We start from the raw sequence: 19,013 nt of genomic DNA, 5'->3' as shown, positions 1-19,013 counted from the left end.
ACCTTTGCCTCTTTTTTTTTTTTTTTTTTTTTTTTGCGGTACGCGGGCCTCTCACTGTTGTGACCTCTCCTGTTGCGGAGCACAGGCTCGTGATGCGCAGGCTCAGTGGCCATGGCTTACGGGCCCAGCCGCTCCGTGGCATGTGGGATCCTCCTGGACTGCGGCACGAACCCATGTCCCCTGCATCGGCAGGGGGACTCTCAACCACTGCACCACCAGGGAAGCCCGACAGTTGCCATTTTATGCCCTCTCTGTGGGTTTATAATCAACAAGAGTATATGTAGGCTTACTCAAACTGAGACCATTTATGAAAATCCTCTTCCTATCTTAGATGCCGTGAATATAATTTAGAAATTGCTTGTAGCTAGTAGTTCATTCCTATAATGGTACCCAAAGAGAGATTTCGAGAGGTAGAGAGAACAACTTACATTCCTAGTAGTTTTAAAAAGATTATTTTAAATCCTAATTATTGAAATGGAAGAATAATGAATGTAAATTAATTACTTAAGTCTTCCTCCACCTTTGACAGTCTGTTAGAGCTAAGACCTCTCTAAAATAAGCAGTGAGTTTCACTTACTATGGGTAGTTGACTAAAACAGTGTGGCTATGTATTTATGAGGGGTTCTAGGCACACTGCACAACTACTTGGTACCTAAAAATCTTTGTTACATCATCTCTAAGGCGTCCATTGCGTATCTTTTGGCATGATTATAGTCTGACTATAGAATTTCTTCTCTAGTTATTTGATTAAAAAAAAATTTTTTTAACATCTTTATTGAAGTACAATTGCTTTACAATGGTGTGTTAGTTTCTGCTTTATAACAAAATGAATCAGTTATACATATACATATGTTCCCATATCTCTTCCCTCTTGCGTCTCCCTCCCTCCCACCCTCCCTATCCCAGCCCTCTAGGTGGTCACAAAGCACTGAGCTGATCTCCCTGTGCTATGTGGCTGCTTCCCATTAGCTGTCTGTTTTACATTTGGTAGTGTATATGTGTCCATGCCACTCTCTCACTTAGTCCCAGCTTATCCTTCCCCCTCCCCGTGTCCTCAAGTCCATTCTCTACGTGTGGGTCTTCTAAAGTTATTTTAATGTACATAATTAACTAGATTTTGCTTAGTTCTGAAAACCTTCACGTGATTGTTTTATATGCATGTGCACACAAACGGAGATATCTTGTAAGTTTCTGCACCTGAGAGTTTGCCTCTTCATACTTTTTTTTCTTAAAGGTTCATATACAAGGTTTTTAATACTTTAAAATCTAGATTGTAGATATAAAACATTTACTCCTTTTTTGCGGAGCACAGGCTCGTGATGCGCAGGCTCAGTGGCCATGGCTTACGGGCCCAGCCGCTCCGTGGCATGTGGGATCCTCCTGGACTGCGGCACGAACCCATGTCCCCTGCATCGGCAGGGGGACTCTCAACCACTGCACCACCAGGGAAGCCCGACAGTTGCCATTTTATGCCCTCTCTGTGGGTTTATAATCAACAAGAGTATATGTAGGCTTACTCAAACTGAGACCATTTATGAAAATCCTCTTCCTATCTTAGATGCCGTGAATATAATTTAGAAATTGCTTGTAGCTAGTAGTTCATTCCTATAATGGTACCCAAAGAGAGATTTCGAGAGGTAGAGAGAACAACTTACATTCCTAGTAGTTTTAAAAAGATTATTTTAAATCCTAATTATTGAAATGGAAGAATAATGAATGTAAATTAATTACTTAAGTCTTCCTCCACCTTTGACAGTCTGTTAGAGCTAAGACCTCTCTAAAATAAGCAGTGAGTTTCACTTACTATGGGTAGTTGACTAAAACAGTGTGGCTATGTATTTATGAGGGGTTCTAGGCACACTGCACAACTACTTGGTACCTAAAAATCTTTGTTACATCATCTCTAAGGCGTCCATTGCGTATCTTTTGGCATGATTATAGTCTGACTATAGAATTTCTTCTCTAGTTATTTGATTAAAAAAAAATTTTTTTAACATCTTTATTGAAGTACAATTGCTTTACAATGGTGTGTTAGTTTCTGCTTTATAACAAAATGAATCAGTTATACATATACATATGTTCCCATATCTCTTCCCTCTTGCGTCTCCCTCCCTCCCACCCTCCCTATCCCAGCCCTCTAGGTGGTCACAAAGCACTGAGCTGATCTCCCTGTGCTATGTGGCTGCTTCCCATTAGCTGTCTGTTTTACATTTGGTAGTGTATATGTGTCCATGCCACTCTCTCACTTAGTCCCAGCTTATCCTTCCCCCTCCCCGTGTCCTCAAGTCCATTCTCTACGTGTGGGTCTTCTAAAGTTATTTTAATGTACATAATTAACTAGATTTTGCTTAGTTCTGAAAACCTTCACGTGATTGTTTTATATGCATGTGCACACAAACGGAGATATCTTGTAAGTTTCTGCACCTGAGAGTTTGCCTCTTCATACTTTTTTTTCTTAAAGGTTCATATACAAGGTTTTTAATACTTTAAAATCTAGATTGTAGATATAAAACATTTACTCCTTTTTTGATTTTGTATTGTTTGCTTTACAGTTAGCTCAGATTATTCAGGGATGAAAGAATGGGTTCCAGCCTTTTGTTACTTTGTTCTTTTACTCCTTTTACCTATTTTATTGCTTGCTGGAATTTCTGCTCCTCTGTTGAGAAAAATAGAGTTATTGCATTTTTTATTAGTTATTTGTGCCAGTATTTGTTGAGCGTATTGAATCCTTAGCTGAAATTTGTTTATTTCTTTTTCTTTACTCCCTTTCTTAGCATAACTAGTTGAGAATCGGAATTATTTAGTAACCTTCCCTCCTTATTCTCCTTCCTGCCTTGCCTTGTCTGGTGGTAATAGGGTTTGATGTGATGCTCTCTCTAATAAAATTTTATAATTGAAAGAGAGGAAATAAACCTGCTGTATTGAAAAAAAAGAGAGGAAATAGCAGAAACCTAATTAATTTTTTTAAACATTTTTATTTGAGGCAAGTAAAGTAATTCAGGCCCTGTAGAAGATGGTTAACTTGATTAAAAGTGTTGGCAATTGCTATAGATTTGTTTTGGAATGGGGAATGGTATAGATACTAGTTTACGGTTATTTACCATTATTTTAAGAGGCTAATTCTTCATTTTCTTAATTTTCTGTACTTGCCATTTTACAGTGCTGTTTTCAATAAATCTCAATTACTAACATTTGATTTGAGTTGTAAAATATATGCATATGAATATTTATGTTGTGTATATTTATACAGATGTTAAATAAATCCTGATCCATCAAGAGCATATTGTTTCAGGTCAGATAATATCACAAGATTCCAGTGGTGATTTCTGACTTCTGTAGGACTTAAGAGTAAACAAAACTTAACCCATTTAACCTTTGATATCTAAGAGATATATAAGTTAATTTCTACTTAAATAGTTGAAGTCAAACGAGTAATTCTGTTAACTAAGACACAGTATAAATGTCATTAATAGAAAATAAAGATGTGCATAAAACATAAAACAGAAGTGATTGGTTGTTTTAAGCAGTTTTTAAATAGGATGTCTGGTTTTGTGGTTATCTCTTTAGCCTTTTACTTTAATGGCCTCTGTGTTTTATACTCCTTTATCTTTTTTTATGAGGAATGTTGCTTATATAATGACATAGAGGCAAGATACAGGTTATCTGATTTTTAAAATCTTAGACTCTGACTGAAATGTGCATTTCTTCTTTTTGGATGCCTTCTTAATACCTTGGTATATATCCAGAATATTGGCACATCTTGATGATCAAACCTTTAAACAGACTAAGATAAATTAAAAACAAAACATAAATTTTAGTTACTTAGAGTCTTTCTCAAGTTAAAATACAGGATAGGAAATTCTATCTTTAGGGCTTAGTGTTAGTGTTTAAAATTTCTAATTTGAGCTTAGATGTCTTTCTCTGATGTTCAGCAGCTTTCTTGGTATTTGAATCCCCATAGGTTTTAGATATACAGGACTTGGTCTTTTTTTTTTTTTAAAGTCAGTAGATGGGGACAGATTACAGTCAAATTCAGGTATATAATTAATGTAAAATGTGTGATCCTATTTCATCAGGGTTAGTTACTTTCTTTGGAATTAAAAAGAATTTTTTTAAAAAAACATTTATTTAATTTTGGCTGCATTGGGTCCTCGTTGCTGCACGCGGGCTTTCTCTAGTTGTGGTGAGCGGGGGCTACTCTTTGTTGTGGTGTGCCAGCTTCTCATTGCGGTGGCCTCTCGTTGCGGAGCACGGGCTCTAGGCACACAGGCTTCAGTAGTTGTGGCACGAGGGCTCAGTAGTTGTGGCGCACGGGCTTAGTTGCTCTGCGGCCTGTGGGATCTTCCTGGACCAGAGCTTGAATCCGTGTCCCCTGCATTGGCAGGCGGTTTCTTAACCACTGCGCCACCAGGGAAGTCCTAAAAAGAATATTTTAAAAAACATTTTTTGCGTTGTTTCACTGTAGTTGGTCTTTGGAGGGATTGTGTCTTCTCAAAATCTACATTCAAGGTCAGATGGGATCAGGATGATGATAGGAACTAAGATTTATTGAACACTTTAAAATACTTCAGGCCCTAAGTGACTTATATGCATGATGTCGTGTTCAGTGCTCATGATAATCACATGAGAAGTGCACTTTCAGAATCTCTGTTTCCCAGGAAAGGACATGAAGGCTTTAAAGAGGTAAATTCGACTCGGGCAAGGTGTCCCAGTGGGCTAGCTGGTATTTTTTTTTTAAGCCACACTGCCTTATACGTAATTTGTGCATTAAAAGTGGACTGGTTGATAGTGTTCTGTACCATTTCTGAGTAATACAATTTGAAACAACTTAATTTTTTTTTAAGTTTTACTATATATTGTAGTCATAGTTTTTTTTTGGTTTGCTTAATAAAATGCAAGCTAGTCATATCCTTTTTTTTTTTTTTTTTTTTTTTGGTGGTACGTGGGCCTCTCACTGTCGTGGCCTCTCCTGTTGCGGAGCACAGGCTCCGGACGCGCAGGCTCAGCGGCCATGGCTCACGGGTCCAGCCGCTCTGCGGCATGTGGGATCTTCCCAGACCGGGGCACGAACCCGTGTCCCCTTCATTGGCTGGCGGACTCTCAACCACTATGCCACCAGGGAAGCCCCATATCCTTTTCAAAAGTTTTTTTCTTTCAGTTCCTTATATAATCTTAGTTTTCATCTTAGGATGTGGGTAAATAAGGTAATATATTGGTGACATCTTGCAGAGTAAACTGACTGCATTTTATTTTAAATAACTGAAAATATTTTTCTACTAAATTACTTTACGTCTTTGCTAATGAACATCCTCCCCCGTTCTCCCATTTTCAGGGTTCTGCTTCATGCTTTTCATTGAGAGTTAGCAGCATGCATGTTTGCAGTTTTTTTCTTCTTAGCATGTATCTTAATTTAGCTAGTGATATTTATTGAGTAACGCGTTAATATTTTCCAGAGTTAGAATAAACTATCTTGTGTGCTTATGTGTAATGGAAGAGTAACAGAAAGCAGAACTTTCATATAGTTGTACCAGGTTTGGGATTTATCTGGTTTATTCTTATACCTCCTTTTAAAGACCCACCTTAAATTAAGTGTCCCCATGTTTATCCTCGATTCCCTGGCAGTTTATTCTGTCTCCCTTGCACTGTATACACAATTTTATTAGCATTTCTTGTTGTAATTGGGTTGTTTTTAATTGTAATTGTTTACATTACGTGTCTTACCGGGTCCTCTATTGAGTAAATATTAATATTTCTGCTTCATAGTTGGCTCTCATGTTTACTTAAAAGGTTAAAAAGTACAAACTTTATGAAGAGACCTTCAGTGCAGTTGTCAGAATTATAATATTGTTTCCACTGGATACTTGGATTTACAAGAAATGTTTGTATTTTAAGCCTGTTCACTTGAGGGAGAGTTGTATAAAATTTTAGTGCCATCTATTGGACACTTGGTAAAATGAATTCAAAAGCTTCTGAAAGTGTCTAAGAATGTAAACTCATTTTGTCATAGGCTGACATCGTTATGCAAACAATACATTTTTCCTCATAAAGCAGTATTAATATTCACCCACGCATACAATGTTAATAATTGACTAACATTTTACCTACCTTCCTAGAGAAAATTAGCCAAAACATTTAGTGTAAAAACATTGTTAAGCATGGAGTTGGAAGATGCTCATCTTTTAAAGTTAATTTTAAAAGAAAGTACTAGTATCAGTGTGTGAAAGAAATTTAGTTGGAGGAATAGACCTAACTAAACAATGTCTGTTTAAGTATTTGCTGGTTAAATAGTATTCGAATGTTCTTAACACTGGGTGCTGTTTTGCTAGTTTTTGAAAACTGTGTAAAAACTCCTATTTAGCATCACTCTGACGTCATTAATGAGGGAATAGCATTTGGAAGTGTGTGTGTGTTTAGGATTTGGAAGGTAGTGAACTCAAAGAGGGGCTAAGGTACAGGTATACCAGTAATATTCTGAAATCCATGATGGTACTGCATTTCAGGTATATATGTATATAAATAAATTATATATTGACTATCTTGTATGTGAGGATATCCTGCCCTTAAGAAGCTTTCAGTCAAATATGAAGAAAGACAGTTTGGAAAAACAAAGATAATTAGTTTTGACAGTGTACTCTACTATGAATTTTAAGAAGAAGAAAACATTACTTTTTCTCAGAAACCAAAGAACTTTCCTATAGCAGTCTTGATGAATATCAGAAGTTGTCCTGTATTTCTGTCTGCCTCTGAATATTTGTGATAATGAGACAAATGTTTCGCCTCTTAGTGCCCAATCTTTTGGCAGAATGATAGTTTTCTGACTTTTAGGCTTTGATATACGACTTGAGAGAAGATTGATACTTGGTCTCTCGCATAACTAAACTACTTGTTTTCATATGAATAATATTTATTTTAAGCCTTTTCAAAATTTGTCATAGGTCGTATATTGAATTTTTTTTTAATTTTTAAAAGAACATAAGAATAGTGTTTATGCTAAGAATACGAGAACTAAACATTGTTTGTCCAACTAGAAAATAAACATTTACGATTTTACGTATGTGCAGTGTAGTGGAAGGGACAACATGGGATTTGAAGTTAGACTGGGTTTTTGAGTCCTGCGGTATTAATCACTAGTGGCCTTACTTTGTGGGGGGGAGGGAATTTTGTGTTGATCTGCCTGTCAACAAGAAATAACTTCGTGGGTAATAACTGTTAATCTGAGGCTTTGTAATTGTCTTTATAAGGAGAATAAATAGATTTGTGTGGCAAATAACTGAAGTGTAAAGTTTACGTTTACACTTTTTAGCTGCATTTGTCATCTCTCTGCTCACATGTTTGCTGTTCATATTGTAACTCTCAGGAATGCTAATAGTGTGTGAGATAAACACTGCTGTTTATAATACGATTTTAGGTCCAATTTATGTTTCAGTTTTGTATTTTCTGTGGTCAAGTGAAAATTTGATTGTGGTTGAAGTATTTGTCAAACAGTAAGGTACCTACCAAAATATTGAGTGTATTTGTATGTATTTTAAGTTTGATGAAACATGTAGGTTGTACATAAAATTTTAATTATGGGAGCATAACTATGTTTATAATACTTTTTCATTGGAATCACTTGTCTTATTCTGTCTGATAACAAAACATTTGTAGTTTTATTTGAACACTAAAAATATCTTTGTGTGCAAAAGAATACTTGAGAAAGTTTCTGTATTTAAATAAACTCTGACTTGATTATTATTTGTGTTGCCTCTCTTGTAAACTTAAAATTGAATTGTCAGAATTAAGAATGTTAAAATTTTTTCTCAGTTTTGAAGCTTTCTGTTAATTTTGAATGGTCTTTATTGCTTTTTAAGGCAAGGGAGGGAACAGTGTTTTCTTTTTAAATAAGAGGACAGGTGTGCTTATTGCCCTGCCTGTTTTTAAGTGACTCATCCATTCATTTGTAGCATTTTCTTTTGTAGCTTAACACAGGGGTGACTAGATAAAGCTTGAAATAGCAGGAGTAATAATGTTCCTAATTTTCTTGATAATTAATGACCCCAAACTATAAATTTATATTCTTTTGCAGTATACCTTTTACTATTCAGCGACTATGTGAATTGCTCACAGATCCAAGAAGAAACTATACAGGAACAGACAAATTTCTCAGAGGAGTAGAAAAGGTATTTATTTTATTATTGGCATTATATTAAACTGTAGCATAATAGATTTCAGAAAAGAACTTTGAGTAGGCCCTGTTTCAGGCACCTTTTCTTGAAATAGGTTTCTCAGTCTATCTGAAGTTTTTCCCAGTTTGTTTTCCAAATTATGTCCTAAGTTTCAGAGGAAGATTTAATAGGAGGGAGGCGGAGGAATGCTTGAGGTCAGTTCAGCTTGGGAAAAGCAGTTTATTATTGTCTCGTGGAAATTCTTAGTATACCTTAACATATTAATAGCTCCGAGAAGTTCTATAATTGATATTTTAATAATAGAGCATTTTGCAAACTTGTTTATCTACAGAATTCATTTCTTTAGTTCTAGAGTTCAGAGGTACACAACTTGGAAAATCGCTGATACAAAGCATTTAAGTTAGATATTGAGAAGGATATATATCATGTTTAAGAATGAGAGAAGCATTAGGTTTTTAGTGGGTGAGGGGATGTTAACAGAGCAGGGCATTCTGGGCAAAGGAAACAGTCTGAGAGAATGAAAAGCAAGACACATAGACTTGTCTGGAGTGAAGAATGAATGAAGGAGCCCCATGGGAACCAAGATTGTGGACCAGTGGTTTTGTGAAAACCATTGGTTTTAGTGATTGATCCTAAAACATAGTCTAGTGTTATTTTAAGGTTCTAATTGAAGTTCATTTTATTTTACCCTTGGAGCAGGAATCCAAAATCATTACCTAGTGATTTATAATAGATCTTAGGGCCTTACTGGATTAATGTGTTTTGTTGAGCTTCTATACCTTCAATTTAGTAAGATTCCTGAAGGGCAGGAAACTGAGATGGTTCTTCAGTACTTATTTTCAGTTCAGAGACTTTCAGTAATTCCACTTGGGCAATCTTTGGATAACAAGGCAGTGTCACAGTAATCATAGTTGTGTGACCATGGACCAGGTACGTAACCTAAGTCTCAGTTTCCTCATCTGTATAGTGTGGATCATAATGAGGCTGTGAGGAGGATTAAATGTAAAAGCACTTACTTTGGCTCAGCAAACTTGCAATGAATATTGACTATTAATAAAGCTATTGTTACCAGAAAGATTATATTATAAAAAAGGTTTGAGTCTCTTTCCTTGAGGTATATCGTGCTACACATGAAGCTTTTGATTGGGTACTGCTTTAAAAGGAAGTTCGTTATAGTAGGCCTAAATACTTCAAACTCTAAATATCTTGGTGAGATTCTATCTCAAATAAGAGACGGTGGTTCTGTTCTATTATCTGTAACACATAATGTCAGGGCTCTAAAGTAACTAGAGTAGAGTAAAAAAAAAAAAAAAATGAGGCTGGCAAAAAAATAGTTTAGTGGGATATTAGATTTGGGGCTTTTGCTATTGTTTTAGTTTTCGTTGCTTGATTAGAGATTTTTCTTTATCTTTTTCTTTCTTTTTTTTTTTTTTTTTTTTTGTGGTACGCGGGCCTCTCACTGTTGTGGTCTCTCCCGTTGCGGAGCACAGGCTCCGGACGCACAGGCTCAGCGGCCATGGCTCACGGGCCCAGCCGTTCCGCAGCATGTGGGATTTTCCCGGACTGGGGCACGAACCCGTGTCTCCTGCATCAGCAGGCGGACTCTCAACCACTGCGCCACCACGGAAGCCCCTAAAGATTTTTATTTTTAGCCATTTCTTTTATTAGTAAAAATGTAATAAAATGGAAACTTAATACCAGGGGAGATTCTGAGAAATTAAAAACAAATAATTAAACTTTATTTTGTGGTACTTTTCCTCGTATTGATCACCAATTTTGTTATTGCAGAATGTGATGGTGGTTAGCTGTGTTTATCCTTCTTCAGAGTAAGTATAGAGATTTTTCTTTTTCTAGTATATTCTAACAATTAAATCATATCTAATGTATTAGTCTTAAAAATAGGTTGCATTTATTTTATATGTAATTAAGCATGATAACATTTGTAAATGCTTATGAAACTACCATCCAGTACTCAAAGTAGAATATTACCAGTAACATTACCTATATGTTTTTCCAGTGAAAAGAGTTGTATTAAAGAGATTCATGATTTACTGCAGTCTTAACACTGTTGGATTTATGTACTGTCTGGACCCTGGGATCCCATCCGAGGCAGGCCATTTCTAGGAAATAATTCTTAGGTTTGTAATAGCTACTTGATGACATTGCTCTTTATGATGGAAAATTATTTCCAGTTGCTAAGATTTATATAGTAAATTAAGGTTGCATTTTAGGGCACACTCCTTGGCACCACTGGTATTTTATTATGAGTGGATGTCCTGGGATTGCAGGAGATTTAGCACTGCCCATGGCTTCCACTGAATGCCAGCAGTGTCCACCACTTCCCGTGAAAAATTTCTTCAGACGTTGCTAAATGTCCCCTGGGGATGCAGAGTGAGGGAAGAGGGATTGTTGGAAGATGTTGCCCCCTGTTGAGAAACACTGGTTTAATGGTTAAAATATCTGATTTCATACAGACCAATAACAGTGAATTTGTTAGAACTCTTGAAGAATATACCTGTATATTGTTAAATAACATACTAAGATAATCCCATAGCTATTTTTCTTAGAAGTCTTTCATTTGGTTCTGTGACAGTGAGATCTTACAAAAGATCTTTTAGACCCGTGATTCTCATCAAAATTAAAGAATTAAACTATCCATAAAAGTGTTTTTTTATTTTCTTGTAGGAAGAACAGTTCCAATAGTTTAAATCGAATGAATGGTGTTATGTTTCCTGGAAATTCACCAAGTTACACTGAAAGGTCAGATTATTGATTTTTATTATTCAAAGAGTTGCAGTTTCTTAATTTTGGGTAGGAAATTCAATATACTTATTAAGAATTGGGAATTTTACGGCAGGTTAGGATATACCAAACAGAATTAGTTAATTTGGTAACGCATGGTTCTGAAAGTCAAAATTAAAGAAAATGTTTCTGTGATATGTTCATATAAACAAACCTTGGGAGGGATGACTTTTTACAAAAATGGGAAAATGATGTTCATTTATTTTACTATAGGTCTAATATAAATGGACCTGGAACACCCAGGCCACTTAATCGACCAAAGGTTTCTTTGTCAGTCCCCATGACAACAAATGGCTTACCTGAGAGCACAGACAGCAAAGAGTCAAACTTAAAGCAAAATGAGGATAAAAATCACAGGTTTGTATGTGATTTATATTTAAAAGAAAAAATGTTTTCCAAAAGAGTTAACATTTATTGATGGTTTTTCAGCCCTCATTATGTATTATTGAGAATTTACTGTTGTTTTGAGGGGTAGAAAAGGTTTTAATGCAGTTAAAAGGGGCTGCAGCTTTTTGCAGCATTATCACATGCTGACAATGGGCAGAGAAAAGACTTAAACTGCTAATTTGGGGAGATTTTATTTATAATAGGGTGTTAAGAAAGTGGTCATGATACATTTTTTTCTTCTTTTTGAAAGTTACTTGAAAAGAGAAGATATTTATAAATGAGTTGAAATTTTGTGAATCATTTCTCATTGTAGATCATAAAAGGAACCTTTTTATTTATATCCCATCTCAAATTTTCTACATCACATTAAGGGAAGGAAGACTGAATGAGTGAGAGGAATTAAAGAGTATTGGCCTGCCTGGACAGAAGGGTCTTATCAGAACTGATTTCTTAAATTGGTGATGACGCAGAAAGGTGTCTTTGTTCTGACTTACTCAGGAATAATGAGCATCTTATCTACAGCTTACTCTCAGATGGTTCAGAAAATTACTAATGACAATAAGAATAAACAGAGATGGAGACAGGGTGCTGGAGCAAATGCAGTGAGTTGCTAATTAAGGGGATCTGCTTTAGGGGGATATGATAGTTCTTTTTCTGTGAGTTTAAAAATATTTCACAATGAATTACTTAAGGAAAAGAAAGGAGTATGTCCCTGTGGAAGACTCGTAGTTTTATTATAGGAGGACATTTAACTTACTGGAGAATTGAACAGAAAGGTCATGTAACTTATCGACAAGTTGCTAGTGGGAAATATTTATTAAACAGTTTAGGTGTCCTCGAAATTATTCTCTTGTGTTTTTCTTTGCCCAGATGTTATCATTTAACTTTGACACTGAAATACAGTTAAACATTATTAGACCTTAAAAATGAGAATGTAATGGATGAAGAAACAGTCTTACTAACGACACTTTAAAACAATATTTGCAGTGACTCTTCGACATCTGAATCAGAAGGTTCCTCAGCGAGCCCTATAAAAAATAAACACCCAGATGAAGATACTGTGGAAGCTGAGGGGCATGAGGTAAAAAGACTCAGGTTTGACAAAGAAAGTGACGTCAGAGAGATGGCCAGTCAAACATCTTCCAGTGAAATTTCTTCAGTTATGGTAGAAGAAACAGAAGCTCCATCTTCATCTCAGAATAACGACAAAGAAATTAGTTGTACCAGGCAGCACTGTACAGATGAGGATGAAGAAGAGGATGAAGAGGAAGAAGGTATTTAGAGACCATCTGTAAAAGGGTGGAGTAAGGAGATCCTCAAAATCTTGTACTTTATTTTTGCGTGAAAGAATTTCACATAATGGAACTCCTTATAATGCTGATGTTGGGCTTTTCTCCCACCTTTATGTGTTCTGTAGTTGCTGCTGAGTTTCAGGGATATGATTTGAGCTGTAGAGTATCAGAATTCATGAAACTTAACTGTGGAGGTATTTTGAAAATGAAATTTAACTACAACAACATTTGCTTATTTTTAGAGTCTTTTATGACATCAAGAGAAATGATCCCAGAAAGAAATCAAGAAAAAGAATCTGATGATGCCTTAACTGTGAATGAAGAGACTTCTGAGGAAAATAATCAAATGGAGGAATCTGATCTGACTCAAGTTGAGAGAGGTTTACATTCTGAAGGTAGTGAAAATACCGGCCCTGTAAGTAGTTCCAGTTGCCATGAAACGGAAGAATTAATAGGATCCAATTCCAGTAAAACTGGAGAGATTCTCTCAGAATCTTCCATGGAAGCCACAGAAGTCACAGATGAACCAATGGAACAAGACTAACTATTCAGAAATATTTAGATGCAGTATTTTCCATACAGTTCTGGTTTCACACTGTATAAAACTTTTATGTAATAAAATGGACCTTTAGTTTTACAAGAGAAGCAGGTTGTAAAATAAAGTACTGTATGGGATCAATCCTGAAAGAGTCGCACATGTAAGAACTGTGAGTACCAGCTCCTCGGGGTCCTGCTTACCGCTGACTTCTTTTGCTCTGGTCAGATCAGTGGTTTGTGTATAGATTGTTTTTTTTTTTTTTAATTTAGAGTTAAAAATTTTAAACTGGAAGATTATAATTTTGAAAACTTTTGGAGATTATCACATTTAGTTTATACATATGCAAGAAAGCTTTTTGTCTTGTCTCTTTCTGACAGCTCTAGCAGTTTTCATATTTTGGTCATAGTTTCAACATTTTAACATGAATTGTAGGGTTTCATGTTGGTTTCCAGATTTTATTGTTTGACTATGTACTATGGAACTTTAAGTCATATATACATATATATATATATATTATTCTAAGGGGGGAAATGTTATATTTTTCTTTTTCTATAAGAGATGAATACAGTGGATACTTTTTCTATTGGTAATGATTGAGTTCACCTCTTTCAGAAGACAGTTTCTTTCTCTTCTGAGTAATTCAAATAAAATCTGGCCCTTGTGGAACCCTGGAAATCTTAAGTCTGTTGAAATACCAGGTTAAACACATTCCAAGAGATCTGTTCAAACTAAAATTCTTTTGTATACTTCTGAGGTGCCTGAGAAAAAGACTTCATTATTTATGAGAAAATGTGCTTTATCTTGGAAATTGTGTTCAAACATTAGCTTACTGTTTTGTAGAATGAATGCTTATAAAGCTGACATGAAACCATCTCAGAAGAACCAGGCAGGTTTCTTTACCTTTTGCTTGCTTTTCTGAACAGTGTGAATACTACACATTTCTTTCTAAATTATTCTAGAGTATACAGATGTCAATGGTATGAAACACCACTGTACTGGAAGAATTAATATATTACTTTAGTAATGTACCAGAGCTAAATGACTGAAGCTGTAGGGGTACATAAAAACCACCGTAATTTGTATGACATTTTGAAGTGAATTAAATATTTTTGAACATGCTTCTTCGACAGCCAGTGTTATATTTTTCAGATCAACACAAAGCACAATGGTTACTCTAAACTCAATATTTTCAAATTCACATAACTTAAAGTCATGCAAGCTGCAATTTCCCTGTCTAAATTACTGGCTGCCAAATTTATACCTGTTTCTTCAGCTGTACCTTTTGATATTTAGAATTTTTAAATTTCTGTAAAGTAGATTTTGTAGAATGTAATGTGTTCACTGCCTTTGTGAAGCGGTATATAATTGTATAATTTCTGTGTGTAAACTGAATGCTTGGGCTTTCAATACAGTATTCATATAAAGCAATAAATATTAATGTTATGAAATATTTGAGTACATTTTTATCAAAATATATAAGAATCCCTTTTTTTAATTTCAGATACCTGAAGTACACAGATGAACTTATAAAACTGATGCAAACATTTTCTGACACTGTATCATATGCTCTGGGGTGATTTGGGCGGCAACCACAAGTTTTGCATTTTGCCTACTTCAGTTGCTATGACTAAAAATACCAAAATGAGTTGGCTCCGTTTATGTCTGTAGGATATTATACTACTGACTGACTTGACTGTCAGGTTTACAGCAGCTAGATGATATATTTGTGAATATGTCTCATAGTTGAAATAAAAACTGAGTATTGATTTATTTACTGTTATCCAAGAGGGGAGGAAAAAAATCACACGTTGTAAATTTTTTTTAAAATTTTTGCAAAAATGTTAATGAAGCAAATTTTAAATGTGACATTCATTTGTAGTGACCTATTCTTTATTTTCTTGAGGGATATTTTGCCAATGAGAGCAGATTTTAAACATTTTAAGTTTAGAAATTTTGAAATTTTCTTTAGAATATTTATGAAATTATTGTCAATAAACCTATTCTTTAAGATTCTGTGACCTTTTGATATTTTTTATTTTAATTGTGCCATGGACCATTTGTAAACTGAGTTACTTTTGTTAAATATAAGTTGAAGATTTAGCGTCCTGACTCTGAGGTCTGTGGTTTTATTTGTAAACTTGCAGTTGCTATTTTGGCAAGGGCAAATGTATTTCTTTATTAAATAAAGTACAATAATGGTGAATGTACCAAAATGCCATCACTCAACTCTATGAGAGATCTGCATTTTAATCTATCGTTTAATAGTTTTAATATTTATTAGATATTCTTATGTTGATCATAGATCAAACTTGTTGCTGTTTATACAGATAGTTGTAGAATGCTCATGGAATATTTTCTTTAGGATAGATGGAATACTTAGGTAGTTAAACGGGGAAACCTTGTTCAGCTGGTTGGAGATACGATGTCCATTGGGAAGTAAATTTCCTCGAGTATATGCATAGGTGCACTTACACAGACTTTGCTTCATGGAAATGTCAGTTCTAATAGTAACTGATTCAGATGTGTATTTTTAGAAGGCTAATTTTAAGCACATTTTCTTGACACACATCAGCAAAGTCATATTAAAAGATCTAAATGAAGAATTAGGACTTTGGTGATTAAATATTATTTTCTGTTTTGGCCTTGAGCAGATCGTTTACCTTTTAGACTCTAGACTCTGAACCCAACATGTAAAAAGAATTTAAAATGTTGATGAGGAGAGCGAGAATATACATGGAATACACTTTCAGCACTTTTCCCTTTTAAGAAAGTGAAAACATTATCCCAGTACATTTTTTAAAATATATCTTCAGTTCTGAAAATGTTGGCAAACAGAAATGAGTAGTGGAAAATGTCATATTTTAAATGTTTGATTATCAGATACATTTAATCCACTTAGGGTTTATTGTAACTACACCTTTCAAAAGTGTGGATGGAGCAATGAAATTGCCTGTCAGAGCTATAAAACCCTCTGGCTTGGAAGGGCATCCCAGAAACCCTGGGTAACAAGGCGTGGCCTGTTAGAGCATATGGAGGTTCAGAGTGTTTTATTTTGCTGGTGTAGATAGGCATGTACTTACGCATTTTTGCATTTGTAAAGTCAGCAATTTTTCAAATAATGTAATTGTAATATACTAGTTTACTTATAAAGATACTTGGGGCAGAATCTAAAGCTACGATGTTTGAGTATGAGAAATGTAACGTGTGGTAAGGACAAAAATGCAATTTGTAGAACCAAAGGAAATAAAAATTTTGGATAGTGTTTCACAGTGTCTTCTGAACAGGAGTTTCTTAAATACATTGGTTTTGATCAGATGAAGCTTAGTTCTCTCGAGATTTGTGCTGATCATAAAATCGATGAATGCAAAAACACCTTGTAATTTCATATGGAATTATTACAATTAGGTTTATTGGATTATTGGCCTAGCAAGAATGCTAGTATGTATTGGTTAGAATACATCTAATATTTCACATTTTAAAAATAATTAGTACACGTCAGAATTTTATTTCATCAACTTGGAGCCTAGATTACTTTGCCAAATAAATGTATTATTTTCATAATGCAATAAAATATAAACTAGAAGAATATCTTTATGTGTGGAATTACTTTATTTGCCATTAATAGTTTACACTCCCTCCCTCCAATGCCCCCTTTTCTCTCGCCTTAGGTAGGTTAAGATCCACAAGCATTTCCTGATCCATAGGGAGAGGAGCTGCATGACTTCATTACAGCTCTGTTGCTTAAGTGGTAACAGGGTGTTTCCACAGAGATGGTGCATCTGAGTTGAATGGACGATTGTTCTTTGCTAGGCAACTCGTACCTGGGATCAGTAAAATCAAGATTGACCATGTAAAAATTTCTCTTGGCATAATTTGGCACTAGTTGTCATGCACAGATCTACACCATTTGTATTAGAATCATTTTAGAAATGGCAGTTTCAGACAACTACGTGGTTAAAAGTGTAGAGTTGCCCTCAGTGGAGAGGGTGGATTCCATTTTCAGTTCTGGGTTCTCATTTCTTCATATGTATTATTGCACAGTAGGTGATAGTAAGTGGAGACATCTGTGCTGTGGCTCTCAACTCAGAAGATAGGAGTATTAATCAGCATGTTTCTGAATTTAAATACTGAGTTTCAGCTTCTCATATTTGATTTCTAACTTCTCCCCACTTTATTATTTACTAAATGCTGTAGCTAGTATAGAGTTTTGGGTTAACTGATACGAAGACTGATTCTTCTATTGATTAGGAGTAAGAAGCATGATCTCTGACCACTTGCCCATCTAGAATGAAGAGTACAATACTGTTGTATTTTAACAGATTTTTTTTTCCAGTGTAAAATTCAGTTGATTCTGGGGTCTTTGGATTTATTTGTACGCTTTCAGAGTTTTTCCTCCCAAAGGCAATGCATTTTTTTAAACTAAAAATAATGACAAATACACAAAAATGCCAGTAATTCCCTGTGTCCTAGTCAGAAGACTCCACTGGTTTACTGATTTTTATAATCTTGCAAGCTAGTCCTATGCTTGGCAAGTGGTAACAGTTGAAATTAAATGGGCTTTGTGGATACTGGCTACACAAACGCTTGATTCCTGGGACTACTTTCTCCCTGCTTTAAAAGGGTTCCAAGTTCATCCCTGAAGCCTTTCATTGTTGCAAAGTTTGTGGATTTGGGAGCAGTATATGCCATTGGATGTTCCTAAATCCAGGGGCAGATAGACTGAATCACCAGAAAAGGTGCATCCAAATAACGAACTTCTGTGACTGTGTGACCAGCTCCCCTGACCTATAGAAAGTCACCACACTGCACCCTTGCCTGATAGGGGACAGGTGTTTCTGGAAGTGGTAAGTTGTGTCATTAAACTCGCAAAGTCCTGCTTTAATGTGCTGTTAACGGGACTTGCTATTTGGCCGATAATGCTTTGCTTCAAGTAATCTTGGCGGTTGAAAACGTTTGCAAGGCATTTAATGGTGCCTATGTTTGCTGAGACTTTGAGGGGTAAATACATGGTTAGTGTTCGGCCGTCTTCATTTTGGATCATTGTTTTTCTTTCCATTGCTTGCAGTGCTGCAGAATGGGAGGTTAGGCTTAATTGTCACCACCAGAATTCACATGCATTTAGGAATGCACATAATCTCCCACTTTCAATCTGGGAACCTAAAATTTTTAGGTGGCAACTTGTATGAATTGCTGTGTATTTGGGGGGCTAGAAGAGTAAACTCAGTCCATTCAGTCATGCTTGGAGAACGATAACTAGGCAAGTTTTCAGCAAAAGGCAGCTTGTGACTTGCACAGGACAGACATTAGTGCTGTTGTGGCAGTCTGGGAAGGTGTCTCAGATGAGGTGGGGTGCAGTTTGGCCTTGAGAGGTGAGCAGGACAGCCAAGGGGGTAGCACGGTATAAATGGGCAGAGTACAGAGACGTGGGTTAAGTCACAGCTACAGGTTAAGTCACAGCTTCAGAGTCCCCACCTGAGGTTCCTTGGGAAAGTTACAGTTTCATCATTTGTAAAGTGGGGGAAATAGCTATTTTCCTGGTAGGATTGTTGGGAGCATTCAAGGTAATTATGGGCATAAAGCTAGATCTAGTCCAGGACCTGGTATTTCTTTTAAGGAGGAGAGTCGTGGAGGGGGAGATAAGGTTTGTCCCTGGGGAATACAACAATTTTGCTGGAATCAAAGTCGAGGTTTCAATCCTGGTCAGTACCTGGTAATAATGGCAAGCACCAGCTGAGCTCTGACGTTATGCTCTATGTATCCTTAGCAAGTGTAATGCATTATCTCATTTAACCTTCCCATCAACCCTATGAGATGCTTAATATTATCTCA

The 19,013-nt window shown here is 35.7% G+C and overlaps 1 protein-coding gene across 2 annotated transcripts in view; it reads left to right on the top strand.

Annotated features, from left to right (window-relative positions):
- PPP4R2 (protein phosphatase 4 regulatory subunit 2) overlaps positions 1-14,634 on the top strand; it is a 53,830-nt gene extending 39,196 nt beyond the window's left edge. For both annotated transcript variants that reach the window (XM_024747023.1, XM_024747024.1), the window contains 6 exons: positions 8,066-8,159; positions 9,954-9,991; positions 10,851-10,925; positions 11,181-11,324; positions 12,342-12,628; positions 12,889-14,634. In XM_024747023.1, coding sequence (XP_024602791.1) covers positions 8,066-8,159; positions 9,954-9,991; positions 10,851-10,925; positions 11,181-11,324; positions 12,342-12,628; positions 12,889-13,190 — 940 coding nt within the window. In that variant the 3' untranslated portion in view covers positions 13,191-14,634. The remainder of the gene's footprint in view (positions 1-8,065; positions 8,160-9,953; positions 9,992-10,850; positions 10,926-11,180; positions 11,325-12,341; positions 12,629-12,888) is intronic.
- Positions 14,635-19,013: the final 4,379 nt, after the last annotated feature.

The sequence above is a fragment of the Neophocaena asiaeorientalis genome, unplaced genomic scaffold (assembly GCF_003031525.2).
Source record: "Neophocaena asiaeorientalis asiaeorientalis breed wild unplaced genomic scaffold, Neophocaena_asiaeorientalis_V1.1 scaffold130, whole genome shotgun sequence".
Lineage (NCBI taxonomy): Eukaryota > Metazoa > Chordata > Mammalia > Artiodactyla > Phocoenidae > Neophocaena > Neophocaena asiaeorientalis.
The sequence above is the reverse complement of the archived record's forward strand: the minus strand, read 5'-3'. Positions and strand labels throughout refer to the sequence as shown.